The 22,655-nt window shown below is 44.3% G+C and overlaps 1 protein-coding gene and 1 long non-coding RNA gene across 4 annotated transcripts; one reads left to right on the forward strand and one right to left on the reverse strand.

Moving 5' to 3' along the window:
• Positions 1–1,008: 1,008 nt before the first annotated feature.
• LOC109323214 (fibrinogen-like protein 1-like protein) lies at positions 1,009–11,886 on the reverse strand. The gene is made up of 3 exons (XM_019554669.1): positions 11,803–11,886; positions 4,620–4,797; positions 1,009–2,189 (listed from the first exon to the last, which is right to left on the reverse strand). Exons 2-3 carry the CDS (start codon positions 4,786–4,788, stop codon positions 1,528–1,530), a joined length of 831 nt encoding a protein of 276 aa, XP_019410214.1. The 5' UTR covers positions 4,789–4,797; positions 11,803–11,886; the 3' UTR covers positions 1,009–1,527.
• LOC109323215 lies at positions 10,564–20,333 on the forward strand. Of its 3 annotated transcripts, none has more exons than XR_002104582.1 (2): positions 10,564–11,870; positions 19,848–20,333. It is a non-coding gene; the product is annotated as an uncharacterized LOC109323215 (long non-coding RNA). The 3 variants fall into 3 exon arrangements; XR_002104583.1 differs by lacking the exon at positions 10,564–11,870 and adding an exon at positions 13,248–17,637; XR_002104581.1 differs by lacking the exon at positions 10,564–11,870 and adding an exon at positions 17,644–18,095.
• Positions 20,334–22,655: the final 2,322 nt, after the last annotated feature.

Raw genomic sequence — 22,655 nt, forward strand, 5'->3', positions numbered from 1 at the left:
TTTTTTCTTCTCCAGATTACAAAAATCCCACTCTTCCAACATTTTCTCATACATCGCATTTTTTTCTGATATCTTTTTTGTCTGGTCGTTTCTAATTTGTTCATATGGCTTTTGAAGTGTAGTGTGTAAAACTGGACACGGTGCTCCAAGTGAGGCATCAGCAGTGCTGAATAAGGACATAAGAACATGAGAAGTGCCGTACTGGGTCAGACCAGTGGTCCATCTAGCCCAATTTCTGTCTCTGACAGTGGCATAAATGGATGCTATGGCAGGGGACATTGAATTGGGTATCTGTAGAGTGATTGATCTAGCCCCTTTTCAGTATCCTCCCTGGCATCTACCGTTATTGGTTTGGAGCAGTGGTGTTCAACCTTTTCCCTTAGTGGGCCCGATGGGTAGTGTCCAGTCTGTCCACAGGCTGTCCACAGATGTGGCCAGTGGCCGTGATCTGGTGCCGGGGGCAGGCACGGCCCCATCTGGCTGTGCGGAGGGGGCTGGGAGACAGCTTGGCCTTATCTGGCCTGGTGGAGGGGAAGGGGTATGGCCCAGCCCTGATTTAGCTGGGCAGGGGAGTGGAGCATGGCCTGGCCTCAACTCAGTGGCACAGAGAGAAGGGGGCATGGTGTGGACTGGTCTTGATCTGGCTGTGCTGGAGGAAGGGGTGTGGGAATTTGGCAGTGGCAAGTGGTGGCCACTGCTCCCCTGCTGTCAAATTTCCCAACCCATGGGGAGCCCCATGGGTCAGATGCAATGGCTCCAGAGGCCACATTCGGCCCATGGGATGGAAGTTGAGCACCCCTGGTTTAGAGATACCAGAGGAAACCTCTGCATTATGTTCAATAGCCATGAATACGTCAATCGGATCCAGTCCCTTTCTGAACCTGGCTATGCTATCTGCCCCCACCACCTTCTGTGGCAACGAAGTCCATAAACTAGCTACGTATTGCATAAAAATATATCATTTTTCTGATCAAAGCTGTCCACCACACCCAGTGTTTTAAGGTAGATTAATATTTTATTTTTGCAGAACTTTGAAAGGCATTAAGCAAAAGTGACAGTTTTGGAGAGACTGTTGGTTACAAGACTTGAAACCACAACTCATGTCTATGCTTGCGTAAGTGAGGAATGATTTATTTGAAAGGCAATGATATCCATCCTTTTATTTGTGATTTACACATGTATTGCAGGCCTACAGTTCTCTATCAATCATCAGTAATACTTATTTTCCATCAGAGAGCAGAGAATACAAGAACATTCCCCCCACTTTTTTTTCCTGTTGGAAACAAATCACATCTCTAGAACCACAGCTGGTGTGAATTAACACAACTGTGCTGAATTTGGATGAGCTGCATTGATTCACACTAATTTAAGTTCAGATCCAAAATGTTCAACCCTGTTGTTAACAATTCTCTGAATGAAAAATTAGACCTTGAACTACACAGGTTGTGTTTTGGTAGTTAATTTGACCATCCTTGGAACTGAGCTAATGTAAGCAGAAAGAGCCACTAGCTGACACGGAACAACTAATTAATATTTCTTACCTGGTTTACAGTTTATTGGATTTGGTCTAATCATTATTTTAACTGAACTGCATGGTTCATTTTGAGTACACAAACCCTTCCAGTAAATGCCTTTATCACTGTTTAGGAGGGCAGAATAACAGTCGTCATACCACCAGCCTCCATGATAGTATTGAGCACAATTAGTGTCAGGCCTTCTGTCATTGTCCTGGTCTAGGGTGGAGAATTTCATATTGTCATGGATACCTGCCTCACCCACTGTGGTCAAAATATCTCCTGCATCGCCTGAATAGTGGCCTAACCTCAAACTGTAACCGTTTTTCTCACTATCCACCTTAAAGGTATGGTAATCAGCATGCTTTGTATGGCCGTTGCTGTCAACAAAGACAAATCTGACCATGAAGGCATTTTGCCTCGTTAAGAGGTGCATAATTTCGTTGCCAAGCCAGTGGTCGCCCTGCAGATTACCAAAGCCCTCCTTATAGTCAGACCATGTGCGGGACCAGTGTTCCTTTCTACCAGCACTATGGCGCTGCAGGACCGTCCAGCCTCCATCCTCCATTTCACAGTAGACTGCCAAGAAGGGAGAGTTTTTGGGACGGATGACGTAGAGCCCACTTTGCCTTCTGCCATGTCTGTAAGCTGCCCTGCAGTCCTTTGCCACAAAGTCTGAAAAATAAAAAATGAGTCTGATAAATGTACGGCACCTTGGGAGAATACAACCAGGAAAGAGTAGGGGTATGGACAGATGAACAAATTATAAGAAGCCACAAGGTATCTGGGGAGCAATAACTCTTTCATGTGTCTATTTCTACACCGTGGCAAGTGAAAGTTAAGCTGCAGCCACTTGGCCCTGAATGAAAAGGGCTATGTTACCACTGTTTAGCTTCCACATCCATGGGACAGAAGCAGATACACAAAGCAATTACCATGGGGTAGCTAACGAATGGTATATCTCCTCCCTTTAACTTGTTATGTCACATTAATCTGTCCATTACTCACACCAGCTGGTCTCTGCCATGGAGGAGACTTAAGAAAGGGCAGGGGCTCTGCTTTGCTCCAGTCTGAGGAAAGCAGGGCCATATTATACCCAGCATGCATTGTCAACAGCTGACTTCTTCCCCCAGTTTCTGAACTACACATCATAGGATCCATCTGTTTTTGGCAGAGACCATGTCCAAGGTGTGAGCTGAATCTTTAAAAAAAACGCACCAATTTCCCTTTGATAGATGCTGGATTAGGTGGCAACATTTTCAAAATCTCAAGTGACTTTTCAGCAAAAATCCTATATATAAAGTGGTTTGATCTTTGGTGAGTTTGTGAGCAGCTGCTGTGGACAATCCCTGAGTATCTTCACCAGCATATTTCTGGGTCTGGAGGGTGCATGTGGAAGTAAGTGGGCAGAGTGTGTTTGGGGCTATAATGGCTGCATATCACCATTGTGGTGTAGACATTCCTAAAATGCATCGCTCCCACTTGAATAGGTTTCAAGTTGCTGAGAGAGCATCTTATCAAGACTAAATTCAATCCCTGTTATCACTGGTGGAATTATCCTGGACAACGGGAAGAGAAACTTAAGAGCCGTATTACCTACTGCAGCCTTTTTACTCGATAGCTAAATCCCTTTTCCATGAACTTTTCAGTCTGCCTAGTTGTGCTTTCTGCTGAATTTGGGGTACTTTCTATTTAGTAAATAGAATAAAGAACAAAACTTTCTCTTCAGTCTGTGCCCCCCAGGCAATGCTTACTAGACCTGGAAAAATCCAAGACACCATAAACTGTCAAGAGTGGCAGCACAGCTAACTCAGTGCAGGGGTTTTTTGCTGGTGAACTCAACAAGGAAATTTTCTGGCTCAGTTCAAGGAAGGTGTGAATACAATTGAAAATTGTATAAGTCAGGTGCAAAGCTCCTCGCAAGTTTTTGCTACAGCCAGCATTGTCCTGAATTTGCCAGCCACAGCTATGGAGAAGAAAACTATCCTGGCAAGGAGAAAACAGCATTTGGTCTTCCAGTCTATCTTTTTCCCTCTCTAAGTTTGGTGAAAGACTAGAACCTCAGAACTTGCACTTATATTTGAAATCCTGCTGTAATTGTTGCTGCTTGACTGCTGCCCTTGCCTATGACAAGTACAAGAGAGACTGCCTCTGAATCTGGAGGAAGATACAGGGCTGTCTCCAAAACCCACCAAAGGACTGCTGCTTAGTGTGGTAGGTTTGGAGCCAGGCCCAGAAGGTGAGTCTTTCCAAGTCATTTAGGTGCTTTGTGGGATTTTTAAGACATCCAAATACCTTTAAACATCTGGCCCATAAGCACGGTTACCACCTGCTAATAGTGAGATGTTTTCATCTTAAGTGATAGAGCTATCGATCTGGGGATCGTCCATCCCAGTTGAGGGTAGCATATTAATAACAAATGCTATTTAACACTGAAACTATGGCCTGCCCCTTGGGCACATTCTCTAGGTATTGTTTTAGGGCACTATGGCACAAAAGGAGATAAAATACCTGGTTTTCCCTATAGTTATGGCGAGTGGGGAATTTACCTAGTGGTGGGACACAAAATTGCTCTGACACGTTTGCTCCTGTTGAAGTCCGTGGGAGTTTTGCTACTGATTTCACTGGCAGAAGAATCAACACCTTTGTGGATCCTAGCCATCTGGATTCAGTCCTGCAGGCAGCTACTACTGACATAAGCGCTCCTATTTCAGCCTTCACACAAGTGAGGGGGCCAGGATCAGGTGCCTAATAAATACTAATCCACTCCCTCCACAACTGACACTGGGAATCAGACTGAAGTTTAAAAGGGCACAAATCTCTCTTAAAAGTAACTACAAATAATAGGATTATTTTACTTATATCATGCATCAGTAGCTATTGCCCAGTGCATTAAATGTCTAAGTATTTATCAGAAGCTGGTTGGTTTTACATTCACCCAGCATAAGAAACGGAGGCATGAAAAATTTAAAAATCATTGGTAAAGTTGGAAATAGAACCAGAGTCTCCTGACTTTTATTCCTCTTTTGTAACCAGTAGACATAGTCCCTCTGCATAATTGTGCTTTCCTGGGCACTTGTTTTTCCAAAGAGAAAAGGAGATTACCTGGATAAGTAAACCCTTCTGGGATGTTTAAAACGTCACGCTCTCTGCTTATTATCATGTGATGATTGGTAACGTTTCTGAAGACCTCATCTCTATTTATCATTTCATGCGGTGCTGCTTTTATAAGCGTGAACGCAAAACAAAAGCAGAGGAATGGATAAAGTGTCATCTCTGAAACCTAGAAAGAGCAGAATGAGCACATAAACATTGACATACCATAGCATGATAAACTCCATCATCCTGAGAAAGCTGTCGTGTTAGTTTTCTACCAGACCGTCTATTTTGGATTGGTATGTTATTCTTACAAGTACTGTTACCATGAAATGCAGGAACACCATCTCCCATCACCCAGCAGTATAATTCAAAAGAAGTTTTGAGACTTGTCTCTTTTTTTACTCATGCAGAAGGCCAGCAACAAGTCTGTGTCACGTTATGTCCCATAGAAACTCCATTTTGAGAATTTAAATAGGACTTGACTGGCATGAAGCCCCTGGACAGGAGGAACAGTTTCATCAAGGTGAAACAGGAGCAAACACTGAATCATGAACTGAAAATATAAGGGAACGCTGCAATGTGTTTGGGGATAAGATTGCCACTCAGAAACGGTCCTTATGTCTTGGGTTTGGCTCTTAGGAAGCATTTACAAGTCAGTAGGATTTCAGGGAGGCTGACCGTTAAAGGTGCTATATGTTGTTACAAGCTGGAGATGGTACAGTAGTAAAAAGCAGGCAAGATTTAACAAACAGGCAAGGAATGAAAAAAGTGAAAATTGAATATAGTCGATAATTACAATTAATTAAAAGAAGAAGAAGACTACAGACAGGGATTAGAAACAAGTAACAAAAGCAATGGCTGTCACTAGAACAAAAAATACCCTCCAGTTAGATATATCAGTAAGCCAACGAATGAATTTATATCTCCAAGTTTTGGTCTCTCTTCCCCCTTCTTCCTCTGTTTTTATATTTTTTCATTTATTTATCTCGATGCTGACCTCAGTCATGTAAGTACTTCTTTGTAAGTGCAGAGATCCACCGGCTCATTAAAACCATTACATCAGGGTCTAAGATGATAAGGTCTTTGACCTGGGGAACAGGTCTGCCTATTAGTCTATGTGGTAGCTCCTCATTAACACTGAAGAAAATGGTTTGTAAGTGATTGTGTAAGAGGGAAAATGCCAACATTTTCATGAAACATTATTTGCAGAATATTATTCAGTCACCTATGGAGATACTGAATAAAAGAAACATTTATTCATCATAAGCATTTGATAAAAAAATTGCCCAGCTTTGCAATTAATTATTCATCCCACTTTAATAATCTGTGTGCATGACAGAGCAGAGTGTTCATCTTTTTATAGCTATGATGGTGGAGTGTATGACTATTGGGTAATGGATATTTACATCCCGTATTATGCAGACTATACTATGTGACTTTCAGAGGAGCTGAGCAGTCACAAATCCAGATGAAGCCAACGAGGAGAGCAGGTGTTTAGCACTTCTGTAAATCAGGCCAGAGGAATTTTACAGTCCAAGAGAGCCCTATGCAGGACTTTCTTTCCTCAGTGTGACACAAGGCGTGTGATGTGCTGAAATCTGGGAAATTCTGATTGCAGTGTAATTAGTTGAAGCCTGAGTTTGGACATATATTTTTCCACACAGTACAAAAGTTATGTTTAGAATGAGTACAATTTTGCTTATAAAAGCTGATTATAAACTGACTTCATTGGCACTGTAGTAAATACTAAAAGAAAAACACTGATTACTGATAAAATATGCCAAAAGTTTGTTAAAGAGCAGGACACAAAATCATCTAAAAATACCATACCGGCAAAAACATCTCTATAATCTCACTGCTTCTGCTCCAGTACAATGAATATTTAGGGGAGCACAGGGAATCAAATATTATTGTGTGTCTATTATCCTAGTGCCTGGGTATGAACCAGGACCCCACTGTTTAGGCATTGTACAAAGACAGAACACATTAAGTATCAGTAGTCTCAAAGAGCTTGTACTCTCAATGTAAGATCAGACACAAAGATAAAATATGAGACAGGAATAAAGCTTCTTTCTTTAAGTAATTATTGCCATCCTTTGCACCGGTGCAGAAATGGGGTCATTCTCAAACCAGCTGGAATTTTGTGCAAGTGTAATGAATTAATAGCAAAGAATTTGTGGCAGGTGTTTGGTACCAAAGCATCAAATTGAAGCTGTCTTAGCTAGTTGGGGTTTAGTAATAAAAAGTTATTTGAAACAGATCCATACATATACCTTGCAATACATTCATACGCATAGCCACACAGACCTATTTTCTTTCATTTGCAACAGATGTCAGCGAGAGGTCTGGTGCTCTGTCTTTGCATCGTTCTTTCATTCTGTATAAAGCTCTTGCAAACCTCTGTCCTCCCAGTTCAAGCATAATCTATCACCATATGGCTCCAAGAGAAAGAAGCAAATCTGTGTAGAAAGAAAACATGGGACACAACTTACTTTACTCCCCATTGTAAGAGCAAGGTGATGTGATCTTGCAACTGGTCCTGAAGACAAGGCAAATGAGTTTTGTTTAGTTTATCTGCTATTATTTTATAGGCAGACGAGCAGGTAATTAATGATGTTTGCAGAAAGCAGTACTGGAACACGCAGTTTTTACGAGGCAGTCACACCCAAACAGCTTGCAGATAAACAGCCCCCATCCTTGAGGATATTGTCAGAAGAAGTTCCTGGTGCTGGAAAGTGCACTGTACCATAAAGTTCATTGCTGAAATGGGATTATTTGCAGATTAGTCATGCCATCCTGTTAACTTGGTAAATCATGTCCCTCCTTAAAGCTGGACTTGGCATGAATGGGCAGCTATGGCTGGTTTGCAGGTGAGCGCCCACAAGACAAGATTCTGGTGCCCAGACCTGCAGCTCTAAAACCAGTATAGGTAGCTGGGGAAGGGTCACCTCAGTGCAAAGGGTCCCACTGATGGCACAGAGTTGCCTTAGCAGTTCCTACGCCCCCCTCTGTCTGGTGAAGGTTTGGATGATTTGGCTAGAGAAAGCAGGTATGAAGGGTTTCCCATGTGCTTGTATAGCCTTTTAGGGTGGTTACCAGCAGCACGATTTGAACTACCTGGGATCAGACCAGCACCCAGCGTCGGAGGAGAGGGATTTGAAATCATTTATCTGAGTTGCGCTTTGGCATCTCAGCCACAGGTAAAGGTCAGAGCCTGTGAAAACAGCCCAGCCCCTTCCTTAGGCTCCTTTTCTGCTCCTGTATCACAGCAAGAGGTATACTTTTGCACAGAGTAGATTTTTTTATTATACTTCCAGGTTTGACTTCAGTTTATTATTGCTGCTCTTTGAGGGCAAAGGGAGTACAAGGGGGAAATGATAGTCCCTAAAACCTTAATTACACACGTCTCCCCCAGGTAATGCCTTAGTAGGAATAAGATTATGTGATCTTGCAGCCGATTGTGAAGAAAAGGCAACGTTCAGGGAGAAAACTTGGGGCTACATTTCCAGGCACTCCTGTGAGCAATGGAAGCAGATGCCATTGATACCACTTCTGGGTCTGGGCAGGGCAGTGGGGTTGTGGGGTGCAGACAAGCGCTGCTAATCGCTCCAGGCTGTGTGAACCCAACTAAACCACCTGTGGGTACAGAGGGAGCAGCTCCAAAGTGCGATGGAAGCAGGATAGCTACCTTCACGTGGCAACAGGCAGCATCATGCTTTATCCTCTCAGCAGATGCAACAGGAGGCTGCCTGGTGTCCTGGGAACGTCCAGGGGCTGGAAGAGGTTGCCTGATTTGGGATTAGTTTTTCAGGTTCAGGACAGATGTCTTGTTTGGTGGCTTTTTAGGAACATTAAGGCACAATCCTCAAGTTCCAGATTGTCCTCAGAGTTTGGGACTTTGTCCCAGGTCAGCACACGTTCTAGGCAAGACGCATTCTCCAGGGTACTAGTCCTTACCCTTTCCCAATGCTCTTGATCTTGTCAAAATGTGCGTCAGTACCTCTAATGCCAAGGGGATCTTGAGGGCTACACCTATTCACTACGTCACTGTGCCTGGCTGTCCCTGTCATGTGGCTACAAAGCTAAATGAATCCTTCCAGCTCTTCCCTGCAGCCCACACCTTTATATGGCTTTCGTGCCTCGGAGGCACCCTTTTGCATCGCGGTGCACCCTCTGCTCCTCCTGGGCGCCAGGAGACAGTCCTCTGCTATTAGTCTCTGTCAGCTCCAAATTGCTGTTGTTCCCACCCTGGCTCAGGTCCTGTGAGCAGGGGAGGATGTAGAACCAGGTTTCTGCCCATTTCCCAACCATCTGCTTTGGGGTAGATGTGAAACAGGGAGATGACTCACAGCACTTATCCCTTCCCCTGTGCTCAAGTCTGGAGCAGCGTGCAAATGGTTTGAGCAGCTTTCCTGCTTCTCCCTTGTGCTCTTCTGCAGACACATAGCTCAAGTTGCAATAGTTGCGCTGTTGGCATTTCAGCTTTCTATGCTTCAAATGCATTCATTTAAATCTGACATCACAGTTTTGCATAAGCATATTTCCTTTAGCATGCAATAGAGTAATTATTCAGATAGTTTTCATTTTCATCTCTCATTTTCCCCTTACTGCTCTTGAAGCATTTTTTTCTGGGGCACAGAGCTGTGAGAAGTGCTGCATCATCTTACAGGAGAGTGCGGGGAAGACAAGGTTGTTGACCCCTAGGAGCTTGTCTCTGATACAGGAAAACCCATTCTTTGTTTTGCATTAAGGGATCGGCACTTTGTACAAGAATTACCCAGATCCTTTTGTACAGGCGGGTCTTATTTAATTATTTTTCAGTGAAGTTTTAAAAGCAGAGTAAAGCAGCGAGTGCTCCTATTGCTAAGAATTTATTCTCTCAGACAGTTCCTACATTTGCTGGTGTTGTCAGAAATAATGAATTGCACTATCATCATCAAACCAAGCTAATCCATTTAAAGGCATATGCAACATAACCCAATCCTGGAATCACGTTATTGTGGGAGAGTCCTGGGCTTCTGAGACAGCTGCTCCTGGAGCTACTCCTAGGTCTGTGCAACTTATAGCCCAGAACGGTGCCATAAGGATTATGAAGTTAGAAATCAGTAGGGTTCCATATAGATACAGGGCTCCATCTGTAGGGAGCTCATTCTAAGATTAATTGATTTTAAGGCCAGAAAGGGCCGCTATAGTTGTCTGGTGTAGAAATTAGAGAATTTCATCCAATGAAATTAAAAAGACTTTATTGTATAGTAAACTAATACGATCACTGGACAGTGATTACAGTTAATTGAACATTTCTGTCGTATAGAGGAAGAGCAGTTCATTTCTTCTCTTTCTTTTTTTTTGGGGGGGGGTGAGGATATTTTGTGTCAGACCTCACTTTTGTAAGTTGAAAAAGGCACAGCAACAGAAAAAGGACAAATGCATTGACAGCAGTTTATGGTGAACCTCAAATTAGAAAATGGCAAATGGAATGAAAGATATGGGGAAATAGCAATTATAGGTCTCAGGCAAAGCTTGATTCTTCTATTGATTTTTCTCTTACTTTATTAGACCATGTATGTGAATTATTAATGATCATGCACAAGATGAGTTTGAAATCCATAGTGCTCTTTATTATAAGGCTGGCTGCTCTTTCTCAGTCTCTTGCTGTGTGAGAAGCTAAAACTGGGGAAATGCAAACCATTTTGGTTCTGAAATTATCTTAAGACTGTCATTTTAAATCATAGCCCTTCTTCTCCTTCCTGACCTGCAGCCAGCTTCACTCCAGTATACTGCATCTGTGTGTTTTGAAAGACAGTGGGACATCGCAGAGCCTGAGCTGTGCACATTGTTCCAGCTATGCCCGTGATTCCCAGAATTAGGAACCGTTTCTTGTTTCTCACGTTCAGGTGCCTGTCTCAAGCCGTCAACGCTTTTGGGTTCGTGTCAGTGCAAATACAAAATCCCAGGTTCGTATCTGAACGTCTGGTCTGTTGCCAACGTGGAAAGAACTGATTTCTCTCCCTATGCCTCGGCTGCCAAGTGGTGTCATCACCGATGACACGATAGCAGAAGGCAAACAAAGAGCAACAGCTGCAGCAGTAGCAGCAGTTCAGCCATGCTGAAATCTGCCTTCTCAGTAAGGGCCTTGTCTGCTGAAAGAAGGTGGGTTCCCCTCCACCCATTGTCCAAGGAAAGCCCTTCTCCACTTTCTGCTGCCCCGGGTGCTGATTTGAACTGCAGCTGCACTTGGCACATATCGTAAGGGGTATGCTTTACCAAGTGAAACACATGCAAACAATATCTGATCTTTGGTGTTGGTCTGACTAGCTTGCTGCTGGGACCAAGAAACAGTCTGTTTCTGCCTGTCGCTGCAAGGAGGGATGCTGAGGAAGCCTGCTTCTTCAGATCAAGCTCCATTGTTTCTCGGGCTCGTTCAAAGTGAATGTGTTTCACTGGATCCAGAAGAGGGCGTGTGTAACCTTGGGGAAAAATGTACTCTGAAAGAAATGCTGAGTTCTCTGGCAAAACGCTTACGAGCCAGCTGAGTATTTCAGCAGAGCAGGACTGTAATCATGCTTGACGCCCAAGGGCTAGATTTGCAGTAGGGAAATCAGCCGTACTGGCTGCAGATTGCACATGCCGCAGCTCCCGGACCATGGGAACTATGTAGGGAACAGAGCTTTCCCTTTGCAAAGGGGATAAACGGGGAATAAGAACAACTTTATCTACTGAGAACATAACCTGCTGCTCTGCCTGTGCTCCAAGATGCCTTGTATTGTGGGAAGAGCTAGAACTGGAGCATTAAAAATAATGTATTGCTTCTGGTTTGTATGGCTCATTTACTGATTCCAACAAGCAGAGAGGAGATTCCTTCGGTGACTGTGAAAGATTACGGTTTGTTTTTTTTCTTTTACGTTCTACTGATCAAAAGCAAAAATGATGCATGTGGGGAAGCGGATGCCTGTGGATTTCAGTCCTTTCCTCCATGACTCTGCTCCCAGAATCTGTAACGGTTGCTAGCGCCAGTGCCCAGAAGCCTGCCTTTGTTATGCTTATCCAAAACCTGTCAGACTTCCTGAATCTGCTGCCTTTGGCTGAAAGTCATGCAAGCAGGCTTTCTGATGCGAGACTTCCCACAATACTTGTTTCTAGTTAGGGATATCTGACAAATCCCCAAACCACAAATGATTTATACACTAACCTGGTAACATTGCTGGATTCATCTCCCTCCAGAGCTGATTCCGAAGGCAAGTTGGGTCCAGATACCTGGTAAGTTGACTACTGCTGGGTAGTGTAAGTCTTTGGCACCTAACTTGACCCCCTTTTTAATCTTCAGGTACCATCAGGGAGACCCTTTCTTTCCTTTCCCAGCCTCTTTCATAGATAATAGTCAAGGAGTCTTGAAGGATGGGCAGGAGGTAGTCAGAGCACACAAGTTAGGACTCAGGGAGGCCTGTGGAAGGGAATTGCAGCCAGTGGGAGTAGGGAACAAAGAGGATTTAGTATCTGGAGAATTGCTGAAGTTTTCTATGGAGCGTAGGTGAGTACATTCAGGAGGGAAGATTCTCCAGGATTGGAGAGGGCAGCTGGAAGAAGCCTTAGTAGGCAAGAGGTAAGGATCCAGGATCCTGAGAGGTTAGTTCGGATGAATCCAGAAGCAATAGGCCTCTCTGTGCAGGCTAAAGGGGCTGTCCCAAACATCAAAGGAACACAGAGGAAGGCGGGAAGGTGGCGGTAGATGGATACAATGGAAACATAGAAGAGGAAAGCTTGGGTTAAGGAAAAAGAGATTAAGAGATTGGCAGCCGTGAAAAACATGCATTTTTCCCATAACGTGCTGTGCAGAAAATAAACAAGAGGAAGAAATTACTCAGATGTTGTTTCACAGTATAGAGCTTTATTGGGTTTATGAGATGCCATGTCCTGTATTTGCTCTCTGATATGGAGGCTGCTTGTCCAGATTTTTCTAGAATTCACTTGACTTTGAATGGGCAACCAGGCTTCTTGCAGGCACAACCTGAAGGCTGATAAAGAAGCCTGAAATGTCAGAGCAATGTGACACTGTGATGCTGCATTGCAACATGATAATGTATGGTTATACCATGTGATAACCACATGCAGGTCTGCCCGGCAAGAAAGTTAGCTAATGCTAAAGCCTCATAATACTCTAGAAAGAGCTAGAAAAAATACCTGGAAATGGAACTGCTTCCTTTTTAAAGTAACTCTCATAAATACATGGGTATTTTTTTGGCTAATAGTCAGATAGCTTAAAGCTAAATCGATTCAACCTTTGCAGGTTAGTCTAAGCTGCATAGATTGATCCAATAAGCAAGTGACCAGACATTCACTTTTGAATCTTGAAATGCAGCCACGTGCCTGCAGTGGCTCAGGTCAGAAGCCAGGGGGCAGTAGAGCATGCCTTTCTGCTGGGCTGGAGCAGACAGCTTGGGTCACAGCTAACCCGCTCACCCTGTGGGGGTAGTGGGAGGTGCAGGGGACGCGCAAAGCATCCTGGGATGCTAGGGGACTATGAACTTGAATCTGGAGTGGATCTGGGACAGAAGCTCAATAAACTGATTTAACCTCAATCGGTTAAGTCTGATACAACATGCCTCCAGGTTTATCTTAAATGGTTTTGGCCATTCTGAAAATGCTTTACATGCACTGAACTTCTGTTGTGTTACAGATTCGAACCAGTTTCTGATCACACCAGTTTGTGTGTCATTTCTGGCCCTAGCATTCAAGGCCATTACACGTGACAGTACATTGTCTTGTTGATGTGAACATGTAACCCTTCTATCAGATGGCTAACAGAAGCGAAAAATTCAATACATTCAGAGTCCTTCTTGACAAGTAATTAAACCAGATTGAACCTCTATCCAGACACGTGGAAAGCTAAATATCTGATCCCCCACTGCCTTTAACTGGAAAGACTTTCCCTACTGCAAAACTAAGGAGAAAGAAATCTTGACAAGGAGGAAGGGAACACAGAAGCTTGGGAAAGCACAGCAGCAAGATGTGCAAATAATATGAAGTCTCCTTCTCACTTCCTGGTAACTTTGTCCAGTTCTCCTCCCACGCCCCAGTGAGAACGTCCAACAAGGAATAGGGCCATGGCTACACCAGCTCCTACCAAACCCCAATCACACTTTGGATCAGCGACCAGTAGTATCTGTGCGAGTCTGCCTCTAGTTGCAAGGGAGCGACTTGCCCAGTTCCACCTGGAGGCACCACCAACTTCACGAAGGAGCCGGTAAAGTGAGACCTCACCAGCCAGCTCAGCTCTGCTGCTGACCTCTGCATTTTCCCTTGTTGTAAAGTCCCCAGTGTGCACCACCTCTTGTCAGGAAGTCCCCTGCACAGTGTCTCGTTGTCCTCAGAGACTCTGACCACAGGCAAAGGCCTGTAATGTGCTACACCGGTAGCTCAGGGGGGCTAGAGAAGTGACTTGTCCACAAATCACAGATATGCTGGGCAGCTGCCAAAAGTTCTCTCATGTCATGTCCCCACCAGGCCTCGGTGTTTCTCTGGAGGAGTTTCAGTGCATCCGGTCTAGCGAGACTGTGGCAGCTCTGCAGGGACTGCCAAAAGCATTGCCAGTTAGCGCTAGTCCTGGTGGGGTTATGTGATGTGGATGCCGTGTCTGCTGGCCGTAGGACTAAATCACTAAGCTCATTCATACAGGCCACTGAGCTGACCTCGGTGTAAGAGCTTCTAGTCAGCACTGACCTGGACTGAAGCTGAACCAGTCAGCTAGAGATTAAAGGCTCTGCATGCTATTTACCATTCCCCTGAGGCATCCAATCCTCCTGCAAATGGCAGCTTCCTGATTTCCGCAGATCATTATGAAGCTAACTCCATTTTATTCAAGTCATGCCCTTTTGTTCGGATGGACAGGGAATAACAACCCACTTCAATGCCCTGCTTTGGCTTTATGCGTAGAGGTAGTGACCCAGGTAAATAATCAATAGACTAGGTTATTTTTAATGCTACCTCTTGAATGCACTCAGCCATGAAGGATGTAGGTTTCTTTCTAAATCAAACTGCCAGGAGTTCTGAACCTGCTGCCTTTTCTCCTGACCCTGCAGAAGTCTCCCGCACCTGCCACAGGGCTGTATTAAGCAAGTGGCGTGCCGCCAAAATGAACACTGTGGCCTGAACCAGAGCAGAGAAAGGCCAAAGCTCAGGGTAAAGCTATAACTTGTCACTGGCCTGAACTTTATGGTAGCTATTCAAAGGAAAGGGAGGATTTTTTTCATCTGCTCCCTGACTCCAAGTCTTTGTCACATTAAAATGATGATGACCCCCTGTTGGGTACAGTCTGTAGGAAGCCAGGGTCCAATGGCAATTTGCTGAACATCTGGCCTAAGTCTGCAGCTGGTATAAATCACAGTTCTGCTGAAGTCAATGGAGCTATGCTAAATTTGCACCAGCTGAGGATCTGGTCCCTAACCAGTAAATGGGGTACTCTTTGCTCAGCTAATGCTCCATTTATCTTTAGCAGGACATTGTTTCCTAGTCCAGTCCTTGTCCCAGGTTGCATGCATATGGGCATGTTAAAAAAACCTGAGAATAAGACCAAGGCAATAGCAGTGTTAGAAAGGAACGGATGTCTTTTTTTTCTAGAGAGGAGGCTGACCCCACACTTCAACCAAGATGTATTTAAATATCACCAAATTACGGTACATTTGTCACTTGTCCGTGAGACACTGAAAGTGGTAACAGTTGTGCTTTAACATGCTCTGTGTCGATCGCCCTCCCACACCACATTACACGTGACAGACTGCGCAGAACAGCGCACCTCTATGACTCTGGCTGGGGTCAGCAACCTGCTGTCATAGGCCAGCCTGAAGAACTCAGGCAGAAAAAGCCCACTATACTTTGGTTTGCCTTGCCTAAGTTGGGGCCTCTCTGCAAGTCTTACTTATTTATCAGATCAGCTCGTCATACCAGAAAGCCTGTGCAGAGATGCTTGGTCTGGCCTGCGTTGGCTGAAAAGTAATCCTATCCTATTCACTTTGCTCCAGTGTATTGCACAATGTACAATGCTTACAGGCTGGAAGACTCTGGCAGACTTGCTGGGTAGCATTTCCCCAACTGCCATTGTCAACAGATTGCACAACATCAGAGAAAATAATGCCTGGCTGTAATATTATTTTAATGTTAACCACGAACTACAAGCTTCATTGAAGGGATTCTTGAACGTCCAGCTTTTCCAGTTAGATGTGCCTGGTGTGTTCAGTAAGATGAAGTGTATTGGAAAAATGAATGAGGAATGCATGATACTGAGAAATAGTCTGCTCTGTGGGTTTCAGATATTGTGAAATGGTCTCGATAAACCATTTCACACCTCTGAGACATTGTTCGGTATGACTCCATGTGAACAATAGCAACAGCTTGTCGTCTAAGGTCTGGTTTTTCTCTGCTAAAATCAGGAGTCACTCTGATTCAGACGGTGGTGCTGTCCTACCATAAACAAACCAGTATGATAACCTGTATTTACTTTATTCCGTGCTAACTTTTCAAACATGTTATTTGGCTCAATAAATGTTTGGTGGTCTCAGTGTAGCATCTAGTGGAGAGAGGGTAGATCACAGAGTGCCTTCACACTGAGGATGCCTTTCACGTTTACACACTGGAGGGGCAAAAATGTGACGAGCTGCAGTGGGCAGAACATTCGCTTCTCTAAGTCATTCAGCAACGGCTCAAAGGGTTACTGAGCAGTGACTGCCGTTAGCCGAGTACAATGAGGTGCTTGTAATCCTGAAAGAGTAGGATGATAAATCTGGCCAAAGTCCAGCTCAAGAATGGCTCCACGCCTGATGTACACAAATGCTCTGTGGGCAAATTGTCCCTTGAAAACTTTCCTCCACCTCGTTTTTATTCTGATCTTTCTCCTGCAGCTTTTATAAGTGTTTCCAGCTTGGCTGGCCCTCAGGTTTGCTTTTCATCCTCTTCTTTTCTTTCTTTCTTTTTTTCTTGTCTTTTTTTTTTTTTGCTGAATGCTGTTTCCAGCCTAACAGCTGAACCAGGGCTATTGACCTGCAAAGGGGCAAATTCTGTCCTGACTTATACCCTGGACCATCCCATTGATGCCAGTGTTAATTTACTGATGGATGCACTGGAAATGGCTGAACAGGGTTTGACTCAGGCTGTTTCTCTGAGGACTGATCTTGAGTTCCTTGCCTACCCAAGTCTCCCAGAGGAGTTAATGGGCGTGCAAGGAATTCATGTAGGTTTCTACCATGTCCTTTGTGGCTTTTACCTAGGATTAAGACACTTTTCTTGAGTCATAAAAAGCCCCAGAAGACCCTAAAAATGCAGTTGTCAGTGCAGTTACTCAAAAGGTACAAACTGCTCATAGATCCTTGGCATCAGAGGAATGCCAAGCTTAAAGATTTTAACATACTTCTTTTTTTCCCGCTGAAGATCATAAGTATTTATGGAGTATAAACAATTCAGGATAAAGTCTGTGGCAAAAAAAACGCAGGAGGAAATCAATTTTTAATAACCGAGAGACTGATGAAGTAATTTACAGTATGTAATCATTTGTTCGGAAAAATATTTCCCTCAGCCTTGACTAGGTGCTTTTTAATGTGCTGGTTTTCCAATTGTGCACTAGAAGCACAGTCCCGGCATATCCGTAAGACCAGATTGTGCCTCCAGGCACAGTGCCCGGGGGGACCTCCAGAAGATGCGGCACTCCAGAAGTCGTTCCCAAAGGTGGTGTTACTCAGCAACAATTCTCGGAGGCACAATTTGCTCCCTGCTTCCTCCTCATTCAAGGAAGTGTTGTTGCCACTGGTCTGGTATTACTAGTGACTGTTTTGACTAAGTGGCATTGACTGACGCGTTGGCCTTCAGTCCATATTCCTCTCTATCCCCCTCCTTGGCCAGCTGTGCTGCGAAGCAGTTAGCCCATTGCATGCAGCAACTGCTTATTCCTCAATATCATGCTGGGATTGAACAACCTGGAGACTGAGCGGCTGACTGTCCTGGAGGGGCAGCCCCTTTCTCTGTGCTTGCGCCAAGACAGGTGAGGGAATCCTTATTGCCGTTTCCGGTGTTGCACCTCTTCTGCGCAGAAAGCATGACTCCAGACTCGAGGGATGTATGTCCCCTGTCGCTGGCTTTCCAGTTTTTCAGTACCTTCCCATCTATGGAGGAAGCAATTGTTGTGAACTCGTTTTAGAGTTTGACCTCTTTCACTGAGATCAAGTAGACTGACCTCTTCCTTAGCATCTTTGTCTTTCTGATTTCCTCCTACCATCTGAGGTCAAAGCCATTGCTGTTTCCGTAGTGAGGTCCTACACAAATCCTTAATCCTCCCGGAGAAGTCACCTGGTGCCTTCCCCCACCAGGAAAGTTTTAGAATCTATTTCTATTACTTTTTTGTTGTTGTAATCTTTGCTTATATCAATCTTTTTCACCCAGATATACCTGCAGAAAGCTGAACTTGCTGTATATCATGACAACTTGATTATCACTGAGCTGGTTAGTTTTTGTAACCATACAGTCATTTGGGATTTCTAGGAAATAGAACAGGTTTAAAGTAGAAATGAACTTGGGAACCGTTTCAGCGAGCCGAGGAACAAGCATTCTATGAACTGAAAATTTAGAACAATTTGTACAGTTCCTGGAAGAACTTAAGTGGTCAAAATCCCTCATGACCATTTTAATGACCTTGCGGGGAAGCCAAAATGTAGGCTGGTAGGCGGCTCAGGATGTAGTTTCCACATATGTTTTACTTAGCTAAGTTGCTGCTGTGCAGCCTTTTGTCTTTTTCTTAGTAAAGGTCATATTTCAGCTGATTCTGTATTATAGACTCAAAATAACTGTTCATACAAGGTAAATCAAACTACCGCAGTTACTATAAACAGTCCTGTCCCCCCTCCACTCTGATCTTGATGCTGTGATCCTATAAAAGCCCGTTTACTTTTGGAAGACATCAGATTATAAAGCAACAAGGCAAAATAATCTTATAAACTGAGTTCCACGACTGGCTGTGTTTGACTGGTGCGGAAAAACTTTCAGTTGGTGCTAGCTATTGGCAAACAATGCAGACCTAAACCTCAGCTGTGAAACTACAGAGCTGCTGAGAGGTGACATCTGGTCTTTATGTTTCAACTCAATGAGTGTTGGCTTCTGTGCAAACAGTCAAAAAAATGCCTCCACGGGCTAAAACAGACACGTACTACAATTACATTTAAATCCCAAACAACAAGATGGGAGGAGATGCTGGAGCCACCATTTTCCTTCCCCCTTTTTCATATTTTATACTCGAGGGGTTTTTTAACAGGATTTCCAAGTTTTTACTTGAAAGCAAGGTGTAATAGGAAAGCTGTGCGTGTGAAAGATGGCCACCTCTCCCAGTGCTCTCATTTCTGATTGACAAGCAATAAAAAACAATAAAAAATGAAGTTTCCAGGAGAGAGTACAGGGTGTGTGCCTCCTTGCTGAAATGCTGCTGCCTCTGTACATAGGAAGGGTTATTAGAAATGTAAAGGAACAGGAAAGAGAACAAAGGGAGCAAAGAGTAAAGCTGCCAGTGTACATACCATGTAACACCTTTTTAGTTATTGATATACAATGATTAGCTTAAAATGAGACGATTAAACAGCTTCCCCATAATTTTCTAAGTGTTTCTTGAAATGTAGCTATGCACATTGTTTTATATAATGTAAGAGGTTTTTGGCTATCTACCTTAAAAATGCCAAAGAATACAGAATCTAGCATTGGACTGTTGCTTTAATATGCCTCTTTTTTTTGGAGAACATAAGCAGTGCCAGCAGCATATCAAAATCAGAATTAAACTAATTTTGTGAAAATGGGGTCCCTAGGTGCTATATATTTTTATAAGAAGTGTTTATGTTTTCCTTTAACAAACATAGTGGCAAATAAATGGCAAAGCCAGAAGCTGTCAATGGTGATTTGTAGCTTGACTGCTTAATACTACAAGAAGACATGGCAAAAACTGAATGATGATTTACAATATGGTGTAGCTCAGACTAAAGTTATGGATCCAGAGTATGGAAATTACTGGGTGAGGTACTGTGGACTGTGGTTTGCAAGTCAGACTGGATGATTACAATGGTTCTTTTTTGGATTGAAATCTATGTAAAGCAGTTTGGCTAAATTAAGACTGTTGTGGATTTTTATCCCAAACTCAACTGAAGTTTTTTTAAGGTTCAAAAAACATTAGTTAACTGTTTATCTGTGTTCCTCTTTTTTTTTTGTCTTCCACAGGCTTCAGTTGTGATCAGAAGCAAAAAGGCTGATGCACGCAGGGGTTATTCTCATGGTATTTCAGTCCAGACAGTAGAGGAAAGTACCAAATATTTCACAAGGGACCATGTCCTTATGAGATTTCCAGCTATGCTTTGCACATGAAGAAGGCTCAGACGCTGAAGATGAGTATCTAAAAATGGAACCTGCTGATATAGAAAGTGCATTCCAAAGGCAAAGGCGCTTGCTGGGGTGACATGGGGTAAACTCGAGACAGAATTTGGCCCAGAGCATATAGCTTCTTCTGTTTTCATCAACTTATTTTCTCCATCAGCGAGGGTTGTCTCCTAAACAGAACACTTAGAGAAACTGCGAAGCTCCCTACTGGCATCCTTCACGGTACATAATAATGACAATGATGATTATATAATAATAATAATAGAGCTGTCAAACGATTAAAAAAATTGATGGCGATTAGTTGCATGACTAAAAATTAATTAGTCGCAATTAATCGTGATTTTAAACACACAGCTAAAAACTCAAAATGATGTGCAGAAAAACTCAAAACTATGCAAGATTATGCAGGTACTTTGTATGGTTGCGGGGTGAGTGTATGTGTGTGTGTGTGTGGAGGGGGAAATTGTGAAGGTGTGGGGGGCTGTGGATGTGTATGGGGGTGTTTGGAGCCAGGGGAGGGGAGACGCCTCACGTGTCCTGGCAGTTGGCCCCATGATGTCCAATCTGAGCGGGGTCTCCACGGAGCTGCCCTGGGCCCAGGGCATGCCCCCTGAGCACACTCCCAGCGGCCATGGACTCACCCTGCCCTTGCCCCAGCAGCTGCAGGCACCCCAAGCCCCAGCCCAAACTTCCCCACTTGCTCAGCAGGTCTTAGGCAGTCCTGACCTGCCCCGGGCCCAAGGATGCCAGGCAGCCCCACCAGAGCCCAGCACCGCCTTCCCCAAACCCCCGGTGCGTGGGGCCCTGGATGGGCCCAGCCCCAATCTAGTGTTGATGGAGCCCAAGTCATGCCTGCCCCACCCCAAGCCCAAGCCTGAGGCCCATATGGCCGTGGGACCTGAGGATGTCAGGTAGCCTGTCTGCAGCTCATTGCTGTTTTTCCCAAATCCCCAGCACTGCCAGCCTGGCTATTCGGGCCCTGGGTGGATACATAGGTGCATCTTCCCTCCCCACTCTTCCTGCTACAGCCACCCAGAGCCCTCGCCCAGGATGCCCTACAGCTCCCCTGCACTGCCACCACTGCCCTGCTGCATGGCCCGGGTGCAGCGGGGTAGGGCAGCTCAGGTGCAGGCTCCAAAACTACGTGTGTGATTAGTGCATTAAAAAAATTAGCGTGTTAATTGGTTCTTGTGTTAATCGCACACGTTAATGGCAATTAATTGACAGCCCTAATACTAATGACAATAAGTATTATTATTATTATTATGTTTTAGAGCCTAAGGAACAGAGCCCCATCAGATGATGCACAAGCATGCAATGAGAGGCAAAGAATTTATGATCCAAACTGGATCGGGTTTTGACTCCTTTGGTCACTGTGCTTAGCACATTACTGCCCACACAGTATCATTCAATTCAGATTTGCAGATTAAGGTGCTACTCAGTGCAAATAAAGATGGTAAACTAATTTCCCTTTAAACTGAATAAAGTTCTCCTGCTCCTTTTGATATTAAAACTAAATATGCCCACTAATAAGTTATAAGATCCTATCCAATTCCCATGTATTATCAATATACATTAAAGTTGGTTAGATAGTATGTTATTTTTTCAATAAATGTAACAGACTGACATCCTCTTATTCCAGCAAAATAATATTGTAGTAATACTTTATCCTTTTCAGCTGACAAACCTCCATTCACAAAAGTACTTGGGCACATACTTCTCTTTCAGTGTTGAGGTCAATCAGCTCACTCCTATGCTTTAAGTACATGCATTAGTGCTTTGTTAGACTGGGGTTAAAGTCCTCTGCTCATTCCAGGATCTCGGCCTTGCTAGAGTTAACGGAATAATATAATCATAATTCCTGGTTTTCATTCTACCAAATATTCTCCAGTCTGTTTCAAAGGAATTTCTGGTTGGGGTCTAGATGGACAACAGTAAATGAAGAACAGATAAAAACAAAGAAATAGCTCCTTATTCTCTTAGAGTAAAAGCAGAGCTCACGAAACAAAGTGGATCAAGCTGTGGCAGGACACTTCTCTCTACAGCTGATCTACTTTATTGGGCAAAACACATCTCCCATTGTCCCACACTGGGCCTCTGCTTGATGGGGGACAGTGGGTGACCTGTTTCCCTTGGCTAGGGATTCCCTGCATCCCCCACTGTCCCATGCCTCCTTGTGTGCCTCACACAGAAACAAGCATTAGCATGGGTCCCGGTACAGGGTAATACAGAGGTGCAGGGCAGTATGGGCCCTGGGGCAACCTCAGTGTCCCATGCCTCTGTGACAGGGCCCACATTGATGCCTGCCTCTGCATGAAGCAGGGGTTGGTGTGGGTCCCGGCAAGGAGGTGCACTTGTGGACTTCCCAGCACCATGTACCTCAATGCTGGGACCTGTGTCAGGTCCCAGCATTGACCCATGATTCACACAGAACCTGTGTAGGTCCCAGTATGGAAGCACAGGACACTGGGAATTCCCCAGGTCCCACACTACCCTGTGCTTCCTTGTCAGACCTGTGCCAACCCATGCCTCACTGTGAAGCACAGGTCAGTGTGGGACATGGCATGGGTCCCCATGTGGGCCATGTGGAGGCATGGGGCACCAGGGATTTCTGTACCTCCATGATGGGACCCATGTGGGCTTTCCCCCGTT

Source organism: Crocodylus porosus, unplaced genomic scaffold (assembly GCF_001723895.1).
Source record: "Crocodylus porosus isolate Cpor-Errol unplaced genomic scaffold, CroPor_comp1, whole genome shotgun sequence".
Classification (NCBI taxonomy): Eukaryota; Metazoa; Chordata; order Crocodylia; family Crocodylidae; genus Crocodylus; species Crocodylus porosus.

What these genes read in the sequence shown, in the direction of transcription:
- LOC109323214 (XM_019554669.1), bottom strand. Translation starts at nt 4,788, where the DNA reads ATGACACTTTATCCATTCCTCTGCTTTTGTTTTGCGTTCACGCTTATA. An exon ending in AGAAGGGTTTACTTATCCAG is followed by an intron (nt 2,190 to 4,619) that starts GTAATCTCCTTT and finishes TTTATTTTTCAG; the next exon opens with ACTTTGTGGCAAAGGACTGC.